The sequence below is a fragment of the Taudactylus pleione genome, unplaced genomic scaffold, assembly GCF_031769625.1.
Source record: "Taudactylus pleione unplaced genomic scaffold, aTauple2 ptg000016l, whole genome shotgun sequence".
In the NCBI taxonomy this organism is placed as follows: Eukaryota; Metazoa; Chordata; class Amphibia; order Anura; family Myobatrachidae; genus Taudactylus; species Taudactylus pleione.
Genome location: NW_028284418.1, coordinates 22,206,064 through 22,223,080, shown reverse-complemented (window position 1 = coordinate 22,223,080; position 17,017 = coordinate 22,206,064). Strand labels below are relative to the sequence as shown.

The window sequence follows — 17,017 nt, the reverse complement described above, 5'->3', positions numbered from 1 at the left end:
GGGGAGCGCCAATGCTCTCTCTGGCACAGGGCACCGAAAAGTCTAGTTATGGCTCTGCCTATGGCTCAACACCATAAGAAATTGGCCCAATTAAATATGAATAAATTCTACTGATACACATTCACGACTAAGGTAATATCTATAATCAGGCTGATATGTGGATGAAGTTCAGTGGCCAAGAAAAAAATACATTTGTATTGATTTTTTTTACAAAGTTTTCCAGCTGAACTTTGCACGGTATATCAAATACACACACTGAAACAGAGAGAGGGTACAGAATACAACACACACAAAGCATGAGACTAGCATGCATTTACATTAGGGTCAGTATGCTGGAGCACTAACTCTGATAGATCTATAGCAATGTGCACTGCAGGAGGAACACCACTCACAAGAAAAGATGGATTTGAAGAGTTCTATTGAAGAAGCCAGACTGCTGTTCTTTCTTCATGGCCCTATATGGTGGTTACAGAACCACTACAGCTAATCTAAAAAGGTGTGCCTTTCAGTTAGGAAAAAACACAATGCGCAGACAGTGTATGAGCTTTACTTTTTTATATCAATCTGGATTTTATAGAGAGTTGTTGACAGTGCAGCATGAACACACAAGAGCTGTTGCAGGGCATTTCTGTTCAGGTCATTGTACCAAATTAAGCCTGTGATTGACTACTGTAACTACTAAAACATTAGCACTATCTTAAGCACATTATTTGAAGGAGGAACCAAGCAAAAATAAAAACCCTCCCAACAGTCCCGATTTCTGGGTGACAGTCCCGTTTTCCTGCACTGCCCCGTTGTTCCACCGGTGGGCCGAAGTGTCCCGCCGGTGGTTGGGAGGTTGGGCCCCAGAGAAGAGGAATGCATCCATTCAGTGCAGGGAGAGGGTTGGGTGCAACCCAGCTACTGAAGGAGTGCTGGGCTCACCCCAAGCCTGATGTTAAATGGGAGATGTGCCATACGGAACGCCCCCGAATAGCGCCATGCCGGGGGTGTGACCTATGATAATTAGGCCACACACCCTATTTGGCCACATGCAGGGTTAAGTGCTGTCAGAATCCCTGTCTGCATAGGGTGCAGCTCCTCCTGGAGTCGGCTCTGATTTACCACTCATTCTCCTAGAGGGGACAAGGCTGACATCCTGTACCCAACCCGTCAATACAGCACTTTACTCTGAACAACCTACTTACTGTAAATTAAAAATGGCTTTTACTAATCAATTATTTTTCAGTAAGGAAAATAGAAGTGGCTATAAAAGTGCTCACAAATTTTACCAGTCCTATGCTAATTGTATTACTTCCTTCTTTGTGACATAAAGAAATGTTATTAAATCATGGGGTAGATGTATGAAGCAGTGAAAAGAGTGGAGAAGTTACTCATGGCAATCAATCAGCTTCTACCAGTCATTTTATATAATGTATTTGATAAATGCAACCTCAAAGTTGACTGGTTGTCATGGGCAACTTCTCCACTGCCAGACTTCTCCAGTCTTTTCACTGGTTCATACATCGACCCCCTTGTCACTAAATTGTTTGCATATGCCAACTATGGCACTGTCACAGTGCTAAAACATGGGTATGTGATAACACTATTACATATTGCCTGTTACTTACCGGAATTGTGAGCGCTTTGTGGAGTGATGCTTGGAAGAACAGCAGGCAGGGGGTACCCATTGGTCTGATTGTGTGTGCTAGGTAGTGGAGCAAGGTTGATATCAATGAGCTCATTTGAAGGAGCCGAAGGTTCATTGATGAATGTCTGAAAGGACAATACAAATTCATTTTAAATCACCACTTTGCAATTGCCTTTAATTAAAATAACATTATTATTTTACTGGGTATTATTACATTACAATTATTATTATTATTATTATTATTATTATTATTATTAGTAGTAGTAGTAGTAGTAGTAGTAGTCTTCATTCTAGCACCCTGCACCTGTCACAACCCTTGCAGTTCCACTTTAGTGTCTGGGGTGTCGCTCTCTGATCTGGTGCTTCTAGCACACACTGGTCTGTATATCAGCAGTTTGTTGCATCAGCTAAGTGTGCTAGAAGCATTCAGAACACGGTGTGACACCCAAGGCAGGAAGGAGGAACTGCACGGGTTGTGACAGGTGCAGGGTGCTAGAATGAAGACTAATTATTATTATTTAAATTATTCATTAAACGCCCTAATGGTTGTAACAAGAAACATTAACAAATGTCACAAAAAAGAAAATATATAATCTTACTCAATAAAGGCATCTGTTGAATGAGGTATCAGATCTCACTTGCTCTATTTTCCACCACTTAATTAAAGGAATGGCCCAATTTTATTCAACACCATGTCACTTTGCAACATAATTGTTGTACACTTTGGTCTCCTCTTATTTCCCAATTATTTCCTCTTTGAATTAACCTGAATTAAGTAATTGGGGCAGATGTACTAAGCCTTGGAGAGTGAAAGTACCAACCAATCAGCTCCTTTCAGTTTACAGGCTGTTTAAAAAATGACAGAAGCTGATTGGTTGGTACGTTATCACTCTCCAAGGCTTAGTAAATCTGATTAATCTGTTTGCTTCCTTTTCTATTTTGGTTAATTCAGTGTGGAAATTGGTGTAAAAGACAGCAGTATAACATTGTGTTCTGAGTGAGCTGGGTCTTATTGGCAAGCTAGGTTCTGTATTTACTAACCATTCTGTCTGTCTCCACAGTGTGTGGCAGTGCAACTGCACCCAAACTGGTCGCGAATTGTGGGCAAACAGACCAAAAAAATAAGACTGTTCTTCCAAAAGTAGGATGGTTGGGAGATATGTGTGTGTGTATGGTATTTACTGCTGGATTTAATTATCAGGAATCATTGGAGAACATGCTTAATTGCTAAATGTGAATGCTATTATATGTTGAACATGGATGGTGGGAAAGAGAGACTGATTTTTTCAATGTTTGTGCTATGGTTTGGAAGCAGCGCTCTGAGTGGTGGAGGAGAGTCAGGTGATTGAGTCCAACATGGCTGCGCCCATACTGAGATTTTGGTGGGAACTCCTGTGTGCAGTCTGAGTACTAACATGCTGTGGAAGTGTAAAGCGAATAGCAGGCATTGAGAGCAAATGCATCTTAATGATCTCTGTATTTCAAGTCCAGTACTACTACATGGACTGCAAACACTGTTCTAATCAGGAATCTGCAGACTTCACAGACAGAAGAATTCTCAGGTGAACAATCATCCTGGAAGGAATAGCACAGTCTCATGCTCACACTGGAGGTGTTGCAGCCTGCATGCTGAGCAGACTTTCCAGGCAATCAGAATATTCTGACCAGGCAATCAGAATATCCTGACCCACAGAACAGGTAGTAGAGGTAAGTCACAAGACAAACTATTAGCATATGAGAGAAATTAGCCAGGATTGTGATATGAGGTATGTTGCCCTGTACACTGCTCTGCTCCCAAAAAAAGGTTACCACATACCAATATACAGTACCAATAATAGTTGTGCTCAAGCTTTGCCAATGTATATGAAGTAAAATGGGTTGGCGGATGCTCTATTACTGTCTTGAAAGAAAAACACACCGTTCCCACTCCAGAGGCATGGTGCCATACATAATGCCCTGCCTGTTGGTTTGACCCTGCCTACTGATAATGTGACCCCATTTATAACATGAAACAACTTTCAGAATATTTTCCACAACCAACTTAAAGTCCCAATTTTCCCATGGGCACATCTGTTCCCTATTATTATTATTATTATTATTATTATTATTATTATTATTATTATTATTATTATTATCATCCTTTATTTATATGGTGCCACAAGTGTTCGGCAGCACCTTATAAAGTACATAAACAAATAATTTGACAAGTGACATACAGTACAAAATAGGACAAGGACATGGATAATATACAATGCTACTTTAGTGACCATAACACCTAGATATGCAACAGAGTGTAAGCAACCCAAGTGTTAGGTGCCCTGGCAGGGGGTAAGAAGTAGGTGAAAGTAAAGTAAGGAGAAGCACAAGAGGGTAGAGTATTATTAGCAATAGGATGAACAAATAAAACCTCATGTCTTACCGCCTGACTATCATGCTGTCTGATAGTCTCCCCTGTCTGGTTACCTCTAGTGCGAGCATACCTGAAACACAAATTAATTGTAAGTAACTGAATCCATAATCAACATAATTAAATATTTCAGATACTAATCTACAGATGAAGCAAAATGCCTGGAAGGGTGAATGCTTTTTGCAATGATGTGATTGCTTTTTGCAAATTGTCCTGAACTATAGTACTTACAGATTAAACTAATAAGCATCTCTCTCACAAGATTCGTTACTTAACCTTTAGCTATTGTGCATCATTCAGTACATTAAGCTAGCATGCTTCTGTATTGGAAAAAAAAAAATCAATAACAATATTTATGTGGTAAATAATATAAGCACTCAAACACATAGCAGTATGACAAGTGTGCATCAGGATCTTGAGCTTGTTTATATTAGGGGTGTGCACCGGCCACTTTTCGTGTTTTGTGTTTTGGTTTTGGATCTGGATCTTTCTTCGTGTTTTGGATCTGGATTGGTTTTGTCAAAACCACCCTTCCGTGTTTTGGGTTCTGGGTTTTGTGTTTTGGATCTGTATTTTTTTGAAAAAAAGCATAAAAACAGCTAAAATCACAGAATTTGTGGGTTTTTCTGCTCCTATGCTATTATTAACCTCAATAACCTTAATTTCCACTCATTTCCAGTCTATTCTGAACACCTCACACCTCACAATAGTGTTTTTATGTCCAAAAGGTTGTACCGAGGTAGCTGGATGACTATGCTAAGCGACACGAGTGGGCAGCACAAACACGTAGCCCATCTAGGAGTGACACTGCAGTGGCAGACAGGATGGCAGTTTGAAAAACTAGGCCCCAAACAGTACATAATGCAAAGAAAAAAAAGAGGTGCAAGATGGAACTGTCCTTGGGCCATCCCACCCACCCTTATGTTGTATAAACAGGACATGCACACTTTTACAAACCAATCATTTCTGCGCCAGAGTCTGCAACAAGCTGGCAATTAATCTGTCCCTGCACAAACTGGCTCTACGGAGGCAAGATGTCGTCCTCATCCACTGATTCCTCACCCTCTTCAGTGTTGTGTACATCCTCATCCTCACAGAGTATTACTTCGTCCCCGCTGGAATCCACCACCTCTGGAGGCTGGTCTCCCTGGAAGAGTTGATAATTCATTTTTATGAACATCATCTTCTCCACATTTTGTGGAAGCAACCTCCTACGCCTTTCGCTGACAAGGTTCCCGGCTGCACTAAACACTCTTTCGGAGTACACACTGGAGGGGGGGCAACTCAGGTAAAATAGAGCCAGTTTGTACAGGGGCCTCCAAATTGCCTCTTTTTCCTGCCAGTACAGGTACGGACTGTCTGACATGCCTACTTGGATGCTGTCACCGATGTAATCCTTTAACAGACAGACACACGCTTGTCGCTGCTGCTTTGAGGATGCATGTGCGGCTACAGCCCACACAATTCACAAAGACAGAACATTTTTTTTTTTACATTTTTTGTGGAGCGCACTTTGAGGGTTACACCACCCTTTAACAGACAGACACACGCTTGTCACTGCTGCTTTGAGGATGCAGGTGCGGCTACAGCCCACACAATTCACAAAGCCAGAAAAAAATAAAATAATTTTTTATTTTTTGTGGAGCGCACTTTGGGGGTTACAGCACCCTTTAACGGACAAGCCATCTGGCACTTTACTTATGACACAGGTGCACGCTTGGCGCTGCTCCTTTGTTGATGCACGTGCAGCCACAGTGCACACAATTCACAAACACAGAAAATAATTCCTCCACCATTCTGTCAGTGGTGACAGTATCATATGCAGTGACAGTAGACATGTCAGAAATTGACATTGTTGGCACGTCCTTCAGTCCGGACCAGATGTTCAAACCGGCCCTTGACTTATGACACAGGCGCATGCTTGGCGATGCTGCTGTGTTGATGCACGTGCGGCTACTGCGCATACATTTTGCACACAAGCACAGAAAAAAAGAATTGTTTATTTTTTGTGGAGTGCACTTTGGGGGTTACCCCATCCTTTAACAGGCTTATGGGACACAGGCGCACGCTTGGTGCTGCTCCTTTGTTGATGCACATGCAGCCACAGTGCACACGATTCACAAACACAGAAAATATTTATTTTATTTGGAGTGCACTTTGGGGGTAACACCACCCTTTAACAGACGAGCCAGCTGGCCCTTTACTTATGACACAGGCACACGCTTGGCGCTACTTTGTTGATGCACGTGCGGCCACAGTGCACACAATTCACAAACACAGAAAATAATTTCAGAAATCTGAACCCGCTCACCCCTAGTTTATATAAACATTTTCTTTTATTTTGTTTTGTTTAAATCATAATTTCTTGGCATAAAATATAAAACTGCCAAACAAAAGAAGTTGGAAAAAAAATCTCTTAAATGCTAGTGAGTTTTTTTAAAAAATTCTAAATAAAATGATTCCTATTGTTCCAGTGCAAAATAACTATTTGTACTTTTTATTATTAGTTTCACATTGTGCACCAGCAGAAGATTGAACCAGATACAGAAGTGAAAACCAAAATGGTAATATTTTTTGCATAGGTACATATTCAATCATGTTGTAAATTTCTGTCAATTGCATAAGGGCAGATAGTACAAATGGAAACTGATATTACCTTTTGTGTCTGAGGAAAATATTATTCAAATCATCATTGACTTGCACCAGTTCAATGATTACATCCTCATTTTGTACAATTTCCAGAAGCTTTAAGATCCTCGCTTGCATTTCCTGGCATGCTTTCTGAAGTTCCTGTTATATTTCAATAAGAATAAGCCTTTAATGAGTGACATGATATCGACATACAGATTGTTCTGATGGTAATTGTCACAGGTTAAAAATGTAAGTATGTGGTGACAATGAAAATTTGGTTAAGTATTTAGGTCTAATACTACTAAGGGTATACAATCGGGAAGCCGGCTGCCTTAATACCGGCAGCCAGCTTCCCGACTGTCATATCCCTGCGAGGGTGAAATGCCAGGCGTCTAGATGTAGACGCCTGACATTTCCCCGACGCCAGGAGACCGGCGCCCGGCATCCCGATCGAAGGGATGCCGGGCACCGCGAGCAGACAGCCGCAGGGGGGGGGAAGGGGAAGGTTTAGGGCACCCGGGGGGGACTTAGGGTTATGCACCTCCCCGGGAGAGTTAGGGTTACACTAGGGGGAGGGAGGGTTAGGGTTAGGCACCCCCAGGGGGGACTTACGGTTAGGCACCCACCCGGGGACTTAGGTTTAGGCAGCGGGGAAGGGGGGGTTAGGGTTGGGCACTTAGAGGGGGATTTGGGTTAGGCACTTGGGGGGGAGGTTAGGGTTAGGCACCCCTAAGGAGGGTTAGGGGGTTAGGTTAGTCAATACTTACCTATCAACTATCGGGATTTCCAGCGCTGTTGGCCAGGCGGTATTTCATACCGATTCCCTACTAAGATGTACAAGTGGAAGCTGCTCTCTACCTCTGGAATACTCTCCCACTGCCTATCAGACCCTTCCTCTGGAATACTCTCCCTCTGCCTATTAGACCCTTCCTCTGGAATACTCTCCCTCTGTGTATAGGACTGTCCACCTCTACAAATATTCAAACAGGCTCTAAAGACCCACTTCTTCATCAAAGCCATTCAACTACCCCACTGCTCCTTGCTTACTGTCTACCCCATCTGTATTACCCCTGTCTGTCTGCCCCTCCCAGACGTATCGATCTGGGTGGAATGGGAGTTTCCCCCGGGCGCTGAACTTGAGGGGTACTAGACAGGCTGCCGAAGGGGGCCCGGATGACTGCAGTCATACATGGATCTAGGGGGTATACGGGTCCATGTCTCCCCTGTTGTTTCTGCTTTTTTTTTGTTAAAAGGAGAGCAGCAGCAATGTTGCTGTTGTCTCCGCCAGATTGATAGAGACAGCCGCAAATGTCCTAGAGCCGAAGAGAGAACAGCAGCACAGAGTGACAGAAACACAGGGAAGGGGGACATCAGCCAGTTGGGCAGGGCAGGGGGGTGCGACCTCTACGGCCACTTCCTAATTATCTGATTATCTAATAATGCATAATTGTAGCCTGTGGCTGCTGTCGAACTACAAGTCTCAATATGCACTGTAAGCCCCACCACCTGGGATACACAGGTTGCCTCATTGTAGCCCCTAGGAAGGTACAGAGCATTTGCAAAAAATAGAGAGCACATTACATCTATTTTTTTGAGGAGACTAAATGGGTGTAGTAGGTATTACCGCCGGCTGCATGGTTCAAATCCCGACAGCGGAAGTCCAACAGAGGTGAAGATCCTGAATACTAGCTAAATAAGGTAAGTACTGCTAACCCGACTCCCTACCCTAACCCTCCCTTAGGGGTGCCTAACCCTAACCTCCCACCAAGTGCCTAAACCTAACCACCCTATAAAGTGCCTAAACCTAACCCCTCCCCTTCCCTGCAGCCTAAACCTAAGTCTTCTGGGGAGGTGCCCAACCCTAACCTCCCCCTGGGGGTGCCTAACCCTAACCCCCCCTTCCCTAGACTAAACCTTACCCTCCCAGGGGAGTGCCTAACCCTAATTCCCCCAGGATCCCTAAAACCCAATCCCCCCCCCCCCGCGACTGTCCGCGCCTTCGTTCGATATGCCGGGCGTCGGTCTTCCTGTGTAGGTCTAATTACAGGTGTCGAGTTTTCGACACCTGTCTTTAGTACCTTGCCGGGATTTGACAGTCGGGAAGCCGGTGGTCGGCATTTAGACCATCGGCTTCCTGACTACATCCCGACTAAATGTGTCTGTAGCACCTGTGCAGGGCATGCTGTGACATTACTGTGGCATTATGTGTTATAAGGGGCATTACTGTGTGGCATAATGTGTTAGAAGGGGCATTACTGTGTGGCATAATGTGTAAGGGGCATTACTGTGTGGCATAATGTTATAAGGGGCATTACGTAGTGTGGCATAATGTATATGGGACATTACATTGTCACAAATCCACACACCCTTTTGTTTTGTTTTTTGTATTGTTTTTTTTTTTTGGGGGGGGGGGCAAATTACTGCAAAATACTGCTTTGTCCCGGATGACTCAATTCTAGTTTCAGCCCTGCCCTTCCCTTTAGAATGTATGCTCTCACAATCAGGGCCTCTTCCCTCTAGTGCTTTTCCTTCACCTACTCAATTTGCTCTACCACGACAACTAACCCTTGGTTTCTGCCACCCTGCTGCTTATTAGAGTGTTATGACCACTAATGCAGCTATGTTTATAAACCATGTCCATGTACTGATATATCTTTCACTGTAAATTAGTCACTGTTTTCTTGTTTTGCTCATTCTTTTTCTGTTTATGTACTTTGCTGGGTGCTGCGGAACCCTTGTGGCACCATATAAAGGATAATAATAAAAAAAGTGGTGCCTGGATTTATAAAGGGAATGTCGAAAAACTTTAGACAGTTTGAAAACAACAGGAAACGTATGTTAAACTGGGCTGTCCAGGTTTATAACTAGGGTGGTGTGTCCGATGCCGCCGCACAGAGTGCAGGATGCTCTGAGGCGGAATTGCGATCTCCATCTGCCAAGTGGCCGCTGCAATGTTTTTGCAGTCTGCAATCTCTGCTGCTCACTCCGGAGATCCGCCCCTCGGCTCAGCCTCATGCACAGAAAGTAGGGAGAGACATCATGACATCTCTCCCACAGTGCAGTGCACTGCTAAATAGCTGATAGAGGAGCTGCAGCCCATTGGACGGTGGGCGCAACAGGGCGCTCTGTCACTACTATGTTCGTGTGTGAGGGAGACAGTAAGGCTGAGCTCACAGATTGGCTACCGGGTGGTGAGTGGTGTCATTGTCAGGACTCACCCTATGAATCATTAAAGGCAGGCAAGTACAGACCAGTTACAACCTGCCACAGAGGGGAGGGAAAAAAAATCAATTATCAAATAAATAAAGAATGAAAAAAACCCCCACTAGTCCTGCTGCTATGATCTAGCAGCATGATTAATGTTTTATAGGAAAAATCATATTTATTCTTAATACAGGAATCAATGTAATTGTCAGTGGTGCCTAGAGGCATTAGTGTGAGGGGCACTACTGTGTGGCATAATTTGAATTTGGGGTACCATTGTTTGGCCCCTTCGCTTCCCTGCGAGAACACACCCTTTTCTAGGTGCGAACCTTCCTGGGTGCACTGTCCCTATTTAAATAATGTGTGTGTGTGTGTGGGGGGTAGCATCAATGCTCTTTCAGACACAAGGCACCAAAGTGTCTAGGTATGGCTCTGGGGCTATCAGAAGTAAACCAATATACAGTACAGTAAATATGTTATACATTAAATATCTGTGTATTAAAATATTGTAAACTGAATAAAATGGTCAGTATGTAGATAATATATTTTATCCTGTGGCTATATACAACTTCTTTAAAATAAAGGTTCTTATACACTGCTCTTATGCACGGTTTACTTTAGTTACATAATTAATTGAGATTATTTAATGGGACCGTATGATTCCTATAGCCCCTTTCTGTGTCTGTATCCTGATTGCATGATATAAAAATTGACAATGGGAAGGTTTCGCTGCTGACAATGCTGGCAGAGTAAATAGAATCTTCAAGTATGAATTCCTGTCCTGCATTCTCATTTGTAGCGCCTGGAGGCACAGCAAGTGAGAGTGACTTGTGTAAGCTGACGAAGCAGTGAAACTACCATTGATCTACAGTCTCTGTCAGCAGAGAGGAGCTAATACTGAGCCAGGAGCTGTGTTTTAATAAGAGAATGTGAATTCTACATGGCTACCGAGCAGTCTGCAGTCACCACAGATAAGCAATGATTGTCTGTGTGGCTGAGGGATAAATAAACTAGGGGAGGAATAAAAGAGATGGCCATGGAAGGGCACTAAGAGACGGAGAAATAAAGATAGGATGAAAGGATGAGGTAGAAGGAAGGAATATTTGTACAGTAAGTAGATTATTGAAAAAATATTTCTTGCAATGGAAAGAGGGAAGAAAGGAAAAAAGTGATGAAGGAAGAAAAAGTGAAATGAAAGGGAAGAAGGAATAAGAGAGTGATTAGATGGAAGAAGGAAAGTAGGGATGAGAGAGAAGAAAGGAAAGGTGTCATGAAAGAATAGGAGGGATAAGAGGAAAAATTAAAGGAGGGAGAAGAAAATGAGGGATGAGAGGAAAGAAGGAAAGGAGTGATGAGAGGTAAATAGGAAAGGAGGGATTAAAGGAAAGGCTTGATGAGAGCAAGGAATGAAAGGAGGGTTGAGCAAAATCAAAATAAAGGAGAGATGAGTGAGACTAAAAGAAAGGCAGGATGAAAGGAAAGGATGGACAGAAGGAAATAATGAAAATTAGGAATTAGAGGGAAGAAGAAAGGAGGGATGAGATAATAAAGGAAAGGATGGATGTTAGGGAGGAAAGGAGAGATTGGAGGGAAGAGGGAAAGGAAATATAAGAGGAAAGAAGGAAGGAGGGATGAGATGGAAGGAGGAAATTGTCAGTCACTTTTCAGGAAAAATATACCAAGCTAAATAGCTCAGTGGTGTCACTAGGGGGGTGCTGGCAGCACCCGTTGTCACCCTCCGAGGTGGTGACACCAAAATGCTAGCTCCTCTTCAGTGACCAGGGCACTGCACTGTGATATTATTGTTCAGCCAGGGCTGGCGTGATAAATTTAGCAGGCTCTGCAATGCAGGGAGGCGCCACCACTGCCTTCTCCATTTGCCAGGTGCCTCCTGAAATTTTGGTACCAGTGGGCATCAGGCGGCTCCTTCCCTGCAGCTGGAAGCTGGAGCTCACTGCTGAGCTCTGCCTTCCGGCTCCTGCAGTAGGTGTAGGGAGAGACGTGATGTCTCTCCCATAGTGCCGAGCATGAGGAGCTGTCAGGTGGTGATGGGCGCAGAAGCATGGATTAAGGTAAGTATAGTGTTGTCTGTCTGTCATTATATGTAAGGGGCACTACTACTGTGGACATTGATTAAGGGGCACTACTACTGTGGGAATTGTATAAGGAGCACTATTACTGTGGGCATTATGTAAGGGACACTACTGCTATGAGCATTGCTTAACAGGAACTACTACTGTTGGCATTGTATAAGGGGCACTATTACTGTGGGCATGATGTGTATAAGGGGCACTACTACTGTGGACATTGATTAAGGGGCACTACTGCTATGAGCATTGCATAACAGTAACTACTACTGTGGGCATTCTATAAGGGGCACTATTACTGTGGGCATGATGTGTATAAAGGGGACTACTACTGTGTAAGGGACACTACTGCTGTGGGCATTATGTGTATAAGCGGCAGTACTGTGGGCCAGTGTTGTAACTAGGGTATGTTGAGCATTATATGTATAAGGAGCACTTGCTATAGAATGCAATTCATAGAAATGTATGACTTGCTAGCAATGGAGGGCAATCTTGGTTATTCTCTGTCAATATTGTTTAGAATCTTGCAGAAAAACAAGCTACTATTTTATTTAATATAAAATTCTGCATACAGTATGTGGTCTGTGTAATGAAAGTAATCTCTTGCAGTTCTTTGTTATTTATCCATGTGTGTTTACGGCAAGTGATGCTCAGGTTATAGGTGTTAGCGTAAAATGCAGCTGGGTGGCATACAGTAGCATAGAAATGCCAGGTGGTGGATGGAAAGTTGGGAGCAATGTATTGAGTTCAGTAGAGTTCCTTAAGAATATTGAACTTGAATTGCTCTGTCTTCATTTAATGCTTTTTATGCGTCTTCTGGCCAACACAGATATGAATTTTTATAAATGACAGAACTCACACACCAAGTGATTAATGTTTAATCTTGTAGTGAGGATTTAAAAGAAAAAAATACAGATGTCCAAAATGACTATGTACCTTTCCTGGCCTCGAACCCGTGGCACCCACTCAGTAAGGCGCTCACCTTAACCAATGGACCACAGACACCAGCCGTATCGAGAGTCACACCTGTTGTGTATGTGAATGTGACGTGTGCGATTTAACAGCAGGTAAAGTGTACAATACTGTACAATGTCAATAGTGGTTTCGCGTAAAATGCAGCTGGGTGGCATACAGTAGCATAGAATGCCAGATGGTGGGAAGTTGTGAGCAATGTATTGAGTTCAGTAGCATTCCTTAAGAATATTGAACTTGTATTGCTCCATCTTTATTTAATGCTGGTTGTGCATCTTCTGGCCAACACAGATATGTATTTTTATAAATGGCAGAACTCACACACCAAATTATTTATTTTTAATCCTGTAGTGAAGATTTAAAAAAAAAAAATATATATATACTGTTGTCCATTGTTTAATTCATGAAAAAACACAGGGCCTGATTCAGATCCATTCGCTAAGCTGCGAACGCACGCTATGGGCAATTATCGCACATTTGCGCATGCATATGCGTCAAAGTACACATGTGCGAACCAGTCACTGCGGCCTGGAATCATGCGCTCGTAGTACACAGACTGGCCACTACTTTGTGGGTTGTAACAGGGGAAGGTGCTTGTGAACGGGGGAGTGGTGCTGCGAATGCAGGCGTGTCTGGCCGTCAAAACTGAGTTTTATGGGTGTGCATAATTTGCAAAGAAGCATCATTATACACGTCACTTGGTTGTATTTCAGTCTGCAGTGTTCGCAGTGCTTGTGGTGGGGTAGGGTCTACCTCAAGCGCTGCGTGCAGCTCTGATGGCTCTTGTTGTCACCGATTAATCACACACTTCCTGGAGATGACGTGTGCTATGAAAGAAAGGTGGGCGTCTTTATAATCCGGCGTGCGCTAACTGCCGTCGCTCTCTAAGGCATACAGAGCGTCCTTTCACCAGACAGTTAGATCGTGGCATTTGCATACCTGGCCCCTTTTAGCTGCGTGAGAGCGCAGCTTAGCGTCCAGGTTTGAATAAGCTCCACAGTCCAGTACTACTGTATAGTGTAATGAATGACAGGTTCCGTCAGCCAATCAGCAGACGGCGCTACAAAAGCTTCATTAGCTATTTCTCGTATGTGCTGTGCAGTTTAGAAAAAGCAACATCTGGTGAACAGAAAGTTGTATTACACACTCTGGCTTCAGTACGTTACATTGCGCCTTACTGCAGCATGCTGCGAGATACATCTCCACGGCAAGGCGCGACTAGCATGGCACGCTACATGGCATATGGAGCAAAGATGTAGCAGGACACATCTGTACAACCTGTAAAATATATAATTACATTAAATTATAAGAGAGTGCACTGTTGGCAAATGCTTACAACCTAGAGAATGTAGAGGCTTGAGAACTAGGAGAAGAGGTTGTAGCTTGAATGAAGGGATGAGTCTTGAGGGCATGTTAGAACTTGGGTGAAAGGCTATTTGGACAAGGTAGGGCATTCTCTTATAATTACAATGATTCTCCAAAGGGCTACGCAATGTCAGCATAATCATCCAGCGAGAAAAGAGGATTTCACTCTACATCTGTAAGTACATGATATACATAGAACAATGCATCTGACTGACCTAATTGTAAAATAATCAGTTGTGGTAAGGCAGCAGTATCAAACCGTGAGGATATGGTCTGTTTCCAATTAAAGAAGTTTGTATCCCGGGACTCCCATGCCTATAGATGTACACACACTAATCTGATCTTTAGCCAATTACAGGGTTTCAGCCATTCCACCAATGTACAGTAAATGTTGTTTATATGTTAGGAACACAAAACTGGACAGAAGAAATCCTGTATGTCAGTTTAATACATAAATGCCATATTGTCTGGCTTAGCATTGAGTGAGACTGTTGGCTATGGACATTGTACAGGTTTAGTATCCCTTATACAAAATACTTAGGACCAGAAATGTTTTGGAATTCAGATGTTTTTGGATTTTGGAATATTTGCCTGTACATACTCTAATGAGATATCGTGGGGATGGAACCCAAGCCTAAAAATGTATGTTTCATTTACACCTTATACACCACCTGAATGTATTTTTATTAGGGGTGTGCACCGGCCACTTTTCGTGTTTTGTGTTTTGATTTTGGATCTGGATCTTTCTTCGTGTTTTGGATCTGGATTGGTTTTGCCAAAACCACCCTTCCGTGTTTTGGGTTCTGGGTTTTGTGTTTTGGATCTGTATTTTTTTAAAAAAAGCATAAAAACAGCTAAAATCACAGAATTTGTAGGTTTTTCTGCTCCTATGCTATTATTAACCTCAATAACCTTAATTTCCACTCATTTCCAGTCTATTCTGAACACCTCACACCTCACAATAGTGTTTTTATGTCCAAAAGGTTGCACCGAGGTAGCTGGATGACTATGCTAAGCGACACGAGTGGGCGGCACAAACACGTGACCCATCTAGGAGTGACACTGCAGTGGCAGACAGGATGGCAGTTAGAAAAACTAGGCCCCAAACTGTACATAATGCAAAGAAAAAAAAGAGGTGCAAGATGGAATTGTCCTTGGGCCCTCCCACCCACCCTTATGTTGTATAAACAGGACATGCACACTTTAACAAATCAATCATTTCAGCGCCAGGGTCTGCCACACAACTGTGGCTGAAATGATTGGTTCGTTTGGGCCCCCACAAAACAAGCTGGCAATTAATGTGTCCCTGCACAAACTGGCTCTACGGAGGCAAGATGTCATCCTCATCCTCCTCATCCACCGATTCCTCACCCTCTTCAGTGTGTACATCCTCATCCTCACAAAGTATTAACTCGTCCCCACTTGAATCCACCACCACAGGTCCCTCTGTACCTTCTGGAGGCTGGTCTCCCTGGAAGAGCTGATAATTCATTTTGATGAACATCATCTTCTCCACATTCTGTGGAAGCAACCTCCTACGCCTTTCTCTGACAAGGTTCCCGGCTGCACTAAACACTCTTTCGGAGTACACACTGGAGGGGGGGCATCTCAGGTAAAATAGAGCCAATTTGTACAGGGGCCTCCAAATTGCCTCTTTTTCCTGCCAGTACAGGTATGGACTGTCTGACATGCCTACTTGGATGCTGTCACCGATGTAATCCTCCACCATTTTGTCAATGGTGACAGTATCATATGCAGTGACAGTAGACATGTCAGAAATTGTTGCCAGGTCCTTCAGTCCGGACCAGATGTCCAAACTTGGTCCTGCCTGCCCTGCATCACCGTCAGCGGGTTGCTTAGGATACCTAAGTTTTTTCCTGGCAGCCCCAGTTGCGGGAGAAAATGAAGAAGGAGCCGTTGACGTGTCACGTTCCGCTTCAGCTGACAGTGTGTTCACCAGCAGGTCTTTGCACCTCTGCAGGCTTGTGTCGGCCGGAAAGAGAGACACCACATAGGCTTTAAACCTAGGATCAAGCACGGTGGCCAAAATGTAGTGGTCTGATTTCAACAGATTGACCACCCTGGAATCCTGGCAAAGCGAATGAAGGGCTTCATCCACAAGTCCCACATGCCGAGCGGAATCGCTCCGTCTTAGCTCCTCCTTCACTTTCTCCAGCTGCTTCTGCAAAAGCCTGATGAGGGGAATGACCTGACTCAAGCTGGCAGTGTCTGAACTGACTTCACGTGTGACAAGTTCGAAGGGCTGGAGAACCTTGCACAACACGGAAATCATTCTCCACTGCGCTTGAGTCAGGTGCATACCCCCTCCTTTGCCTATGTCATAGGTGGATGTATAGGCTTGTATGGCCTTTTGCTGCTCCTCCATCCTCTGAAGCATATAGAGGGTTGAGTTCCACCGCGTCACAACCTCTTGCTTCAGGTGATGGCGGGGCAGGTTCAAGAGTGTTTGCTGGCACTCCAGTCTTCGGCACGCAGTCGCTGAATGGTGAAAGTGGGCAGAAATTTTTCGGGCCACCCAAAGCGTCTCCTGCACGCCCCTGTCGCTTTTCAGAAAATTCTGCACCACCAAGTTTATTGTGTGAGCAAAACATGGGACGTGCTGGAATTTGCCCAGATGTAATGCCCGCACAATATTGGTGGCGTTGTCAGATATCACAAATCCCCAGGAGAGTCTAAGTGGGGTAAGCCACTGGGCGATGA

General features: G+C 43.8%; 1 protein-coding gene across 1 annotated transcript in view; it reads right to left on the bottom strand.

Moving 5' to 3' along the window:
* The window catches only part of TOM1L1 (target of myb1 like 1 membrane trafficking protein), a 202,183-nt gene that overhangs the window by 57,403 nt on the left and 127,763 nt on the right, over positions 1-17,017 (bottom strand). Inside the window, exons 8-10 of the mRNA XM_088473337.1 lie at positions 6,694-6,827; positions 4,050-4,110; positions 1,611-1,755 (exon numbers count right to left, since the gene is read on the bottom strand). Coding sequence (XP_088329463.1) covers positions 1,611-1,755; positions 4,050-4,110; positions 6,694-6,827 — 340 coding nt within the window. The remainder of the gene's footprint in view (positions 1-1,610; positions 1,756-4,049; positions 4,111-6,693; positions 6,828-17,017) is intronic.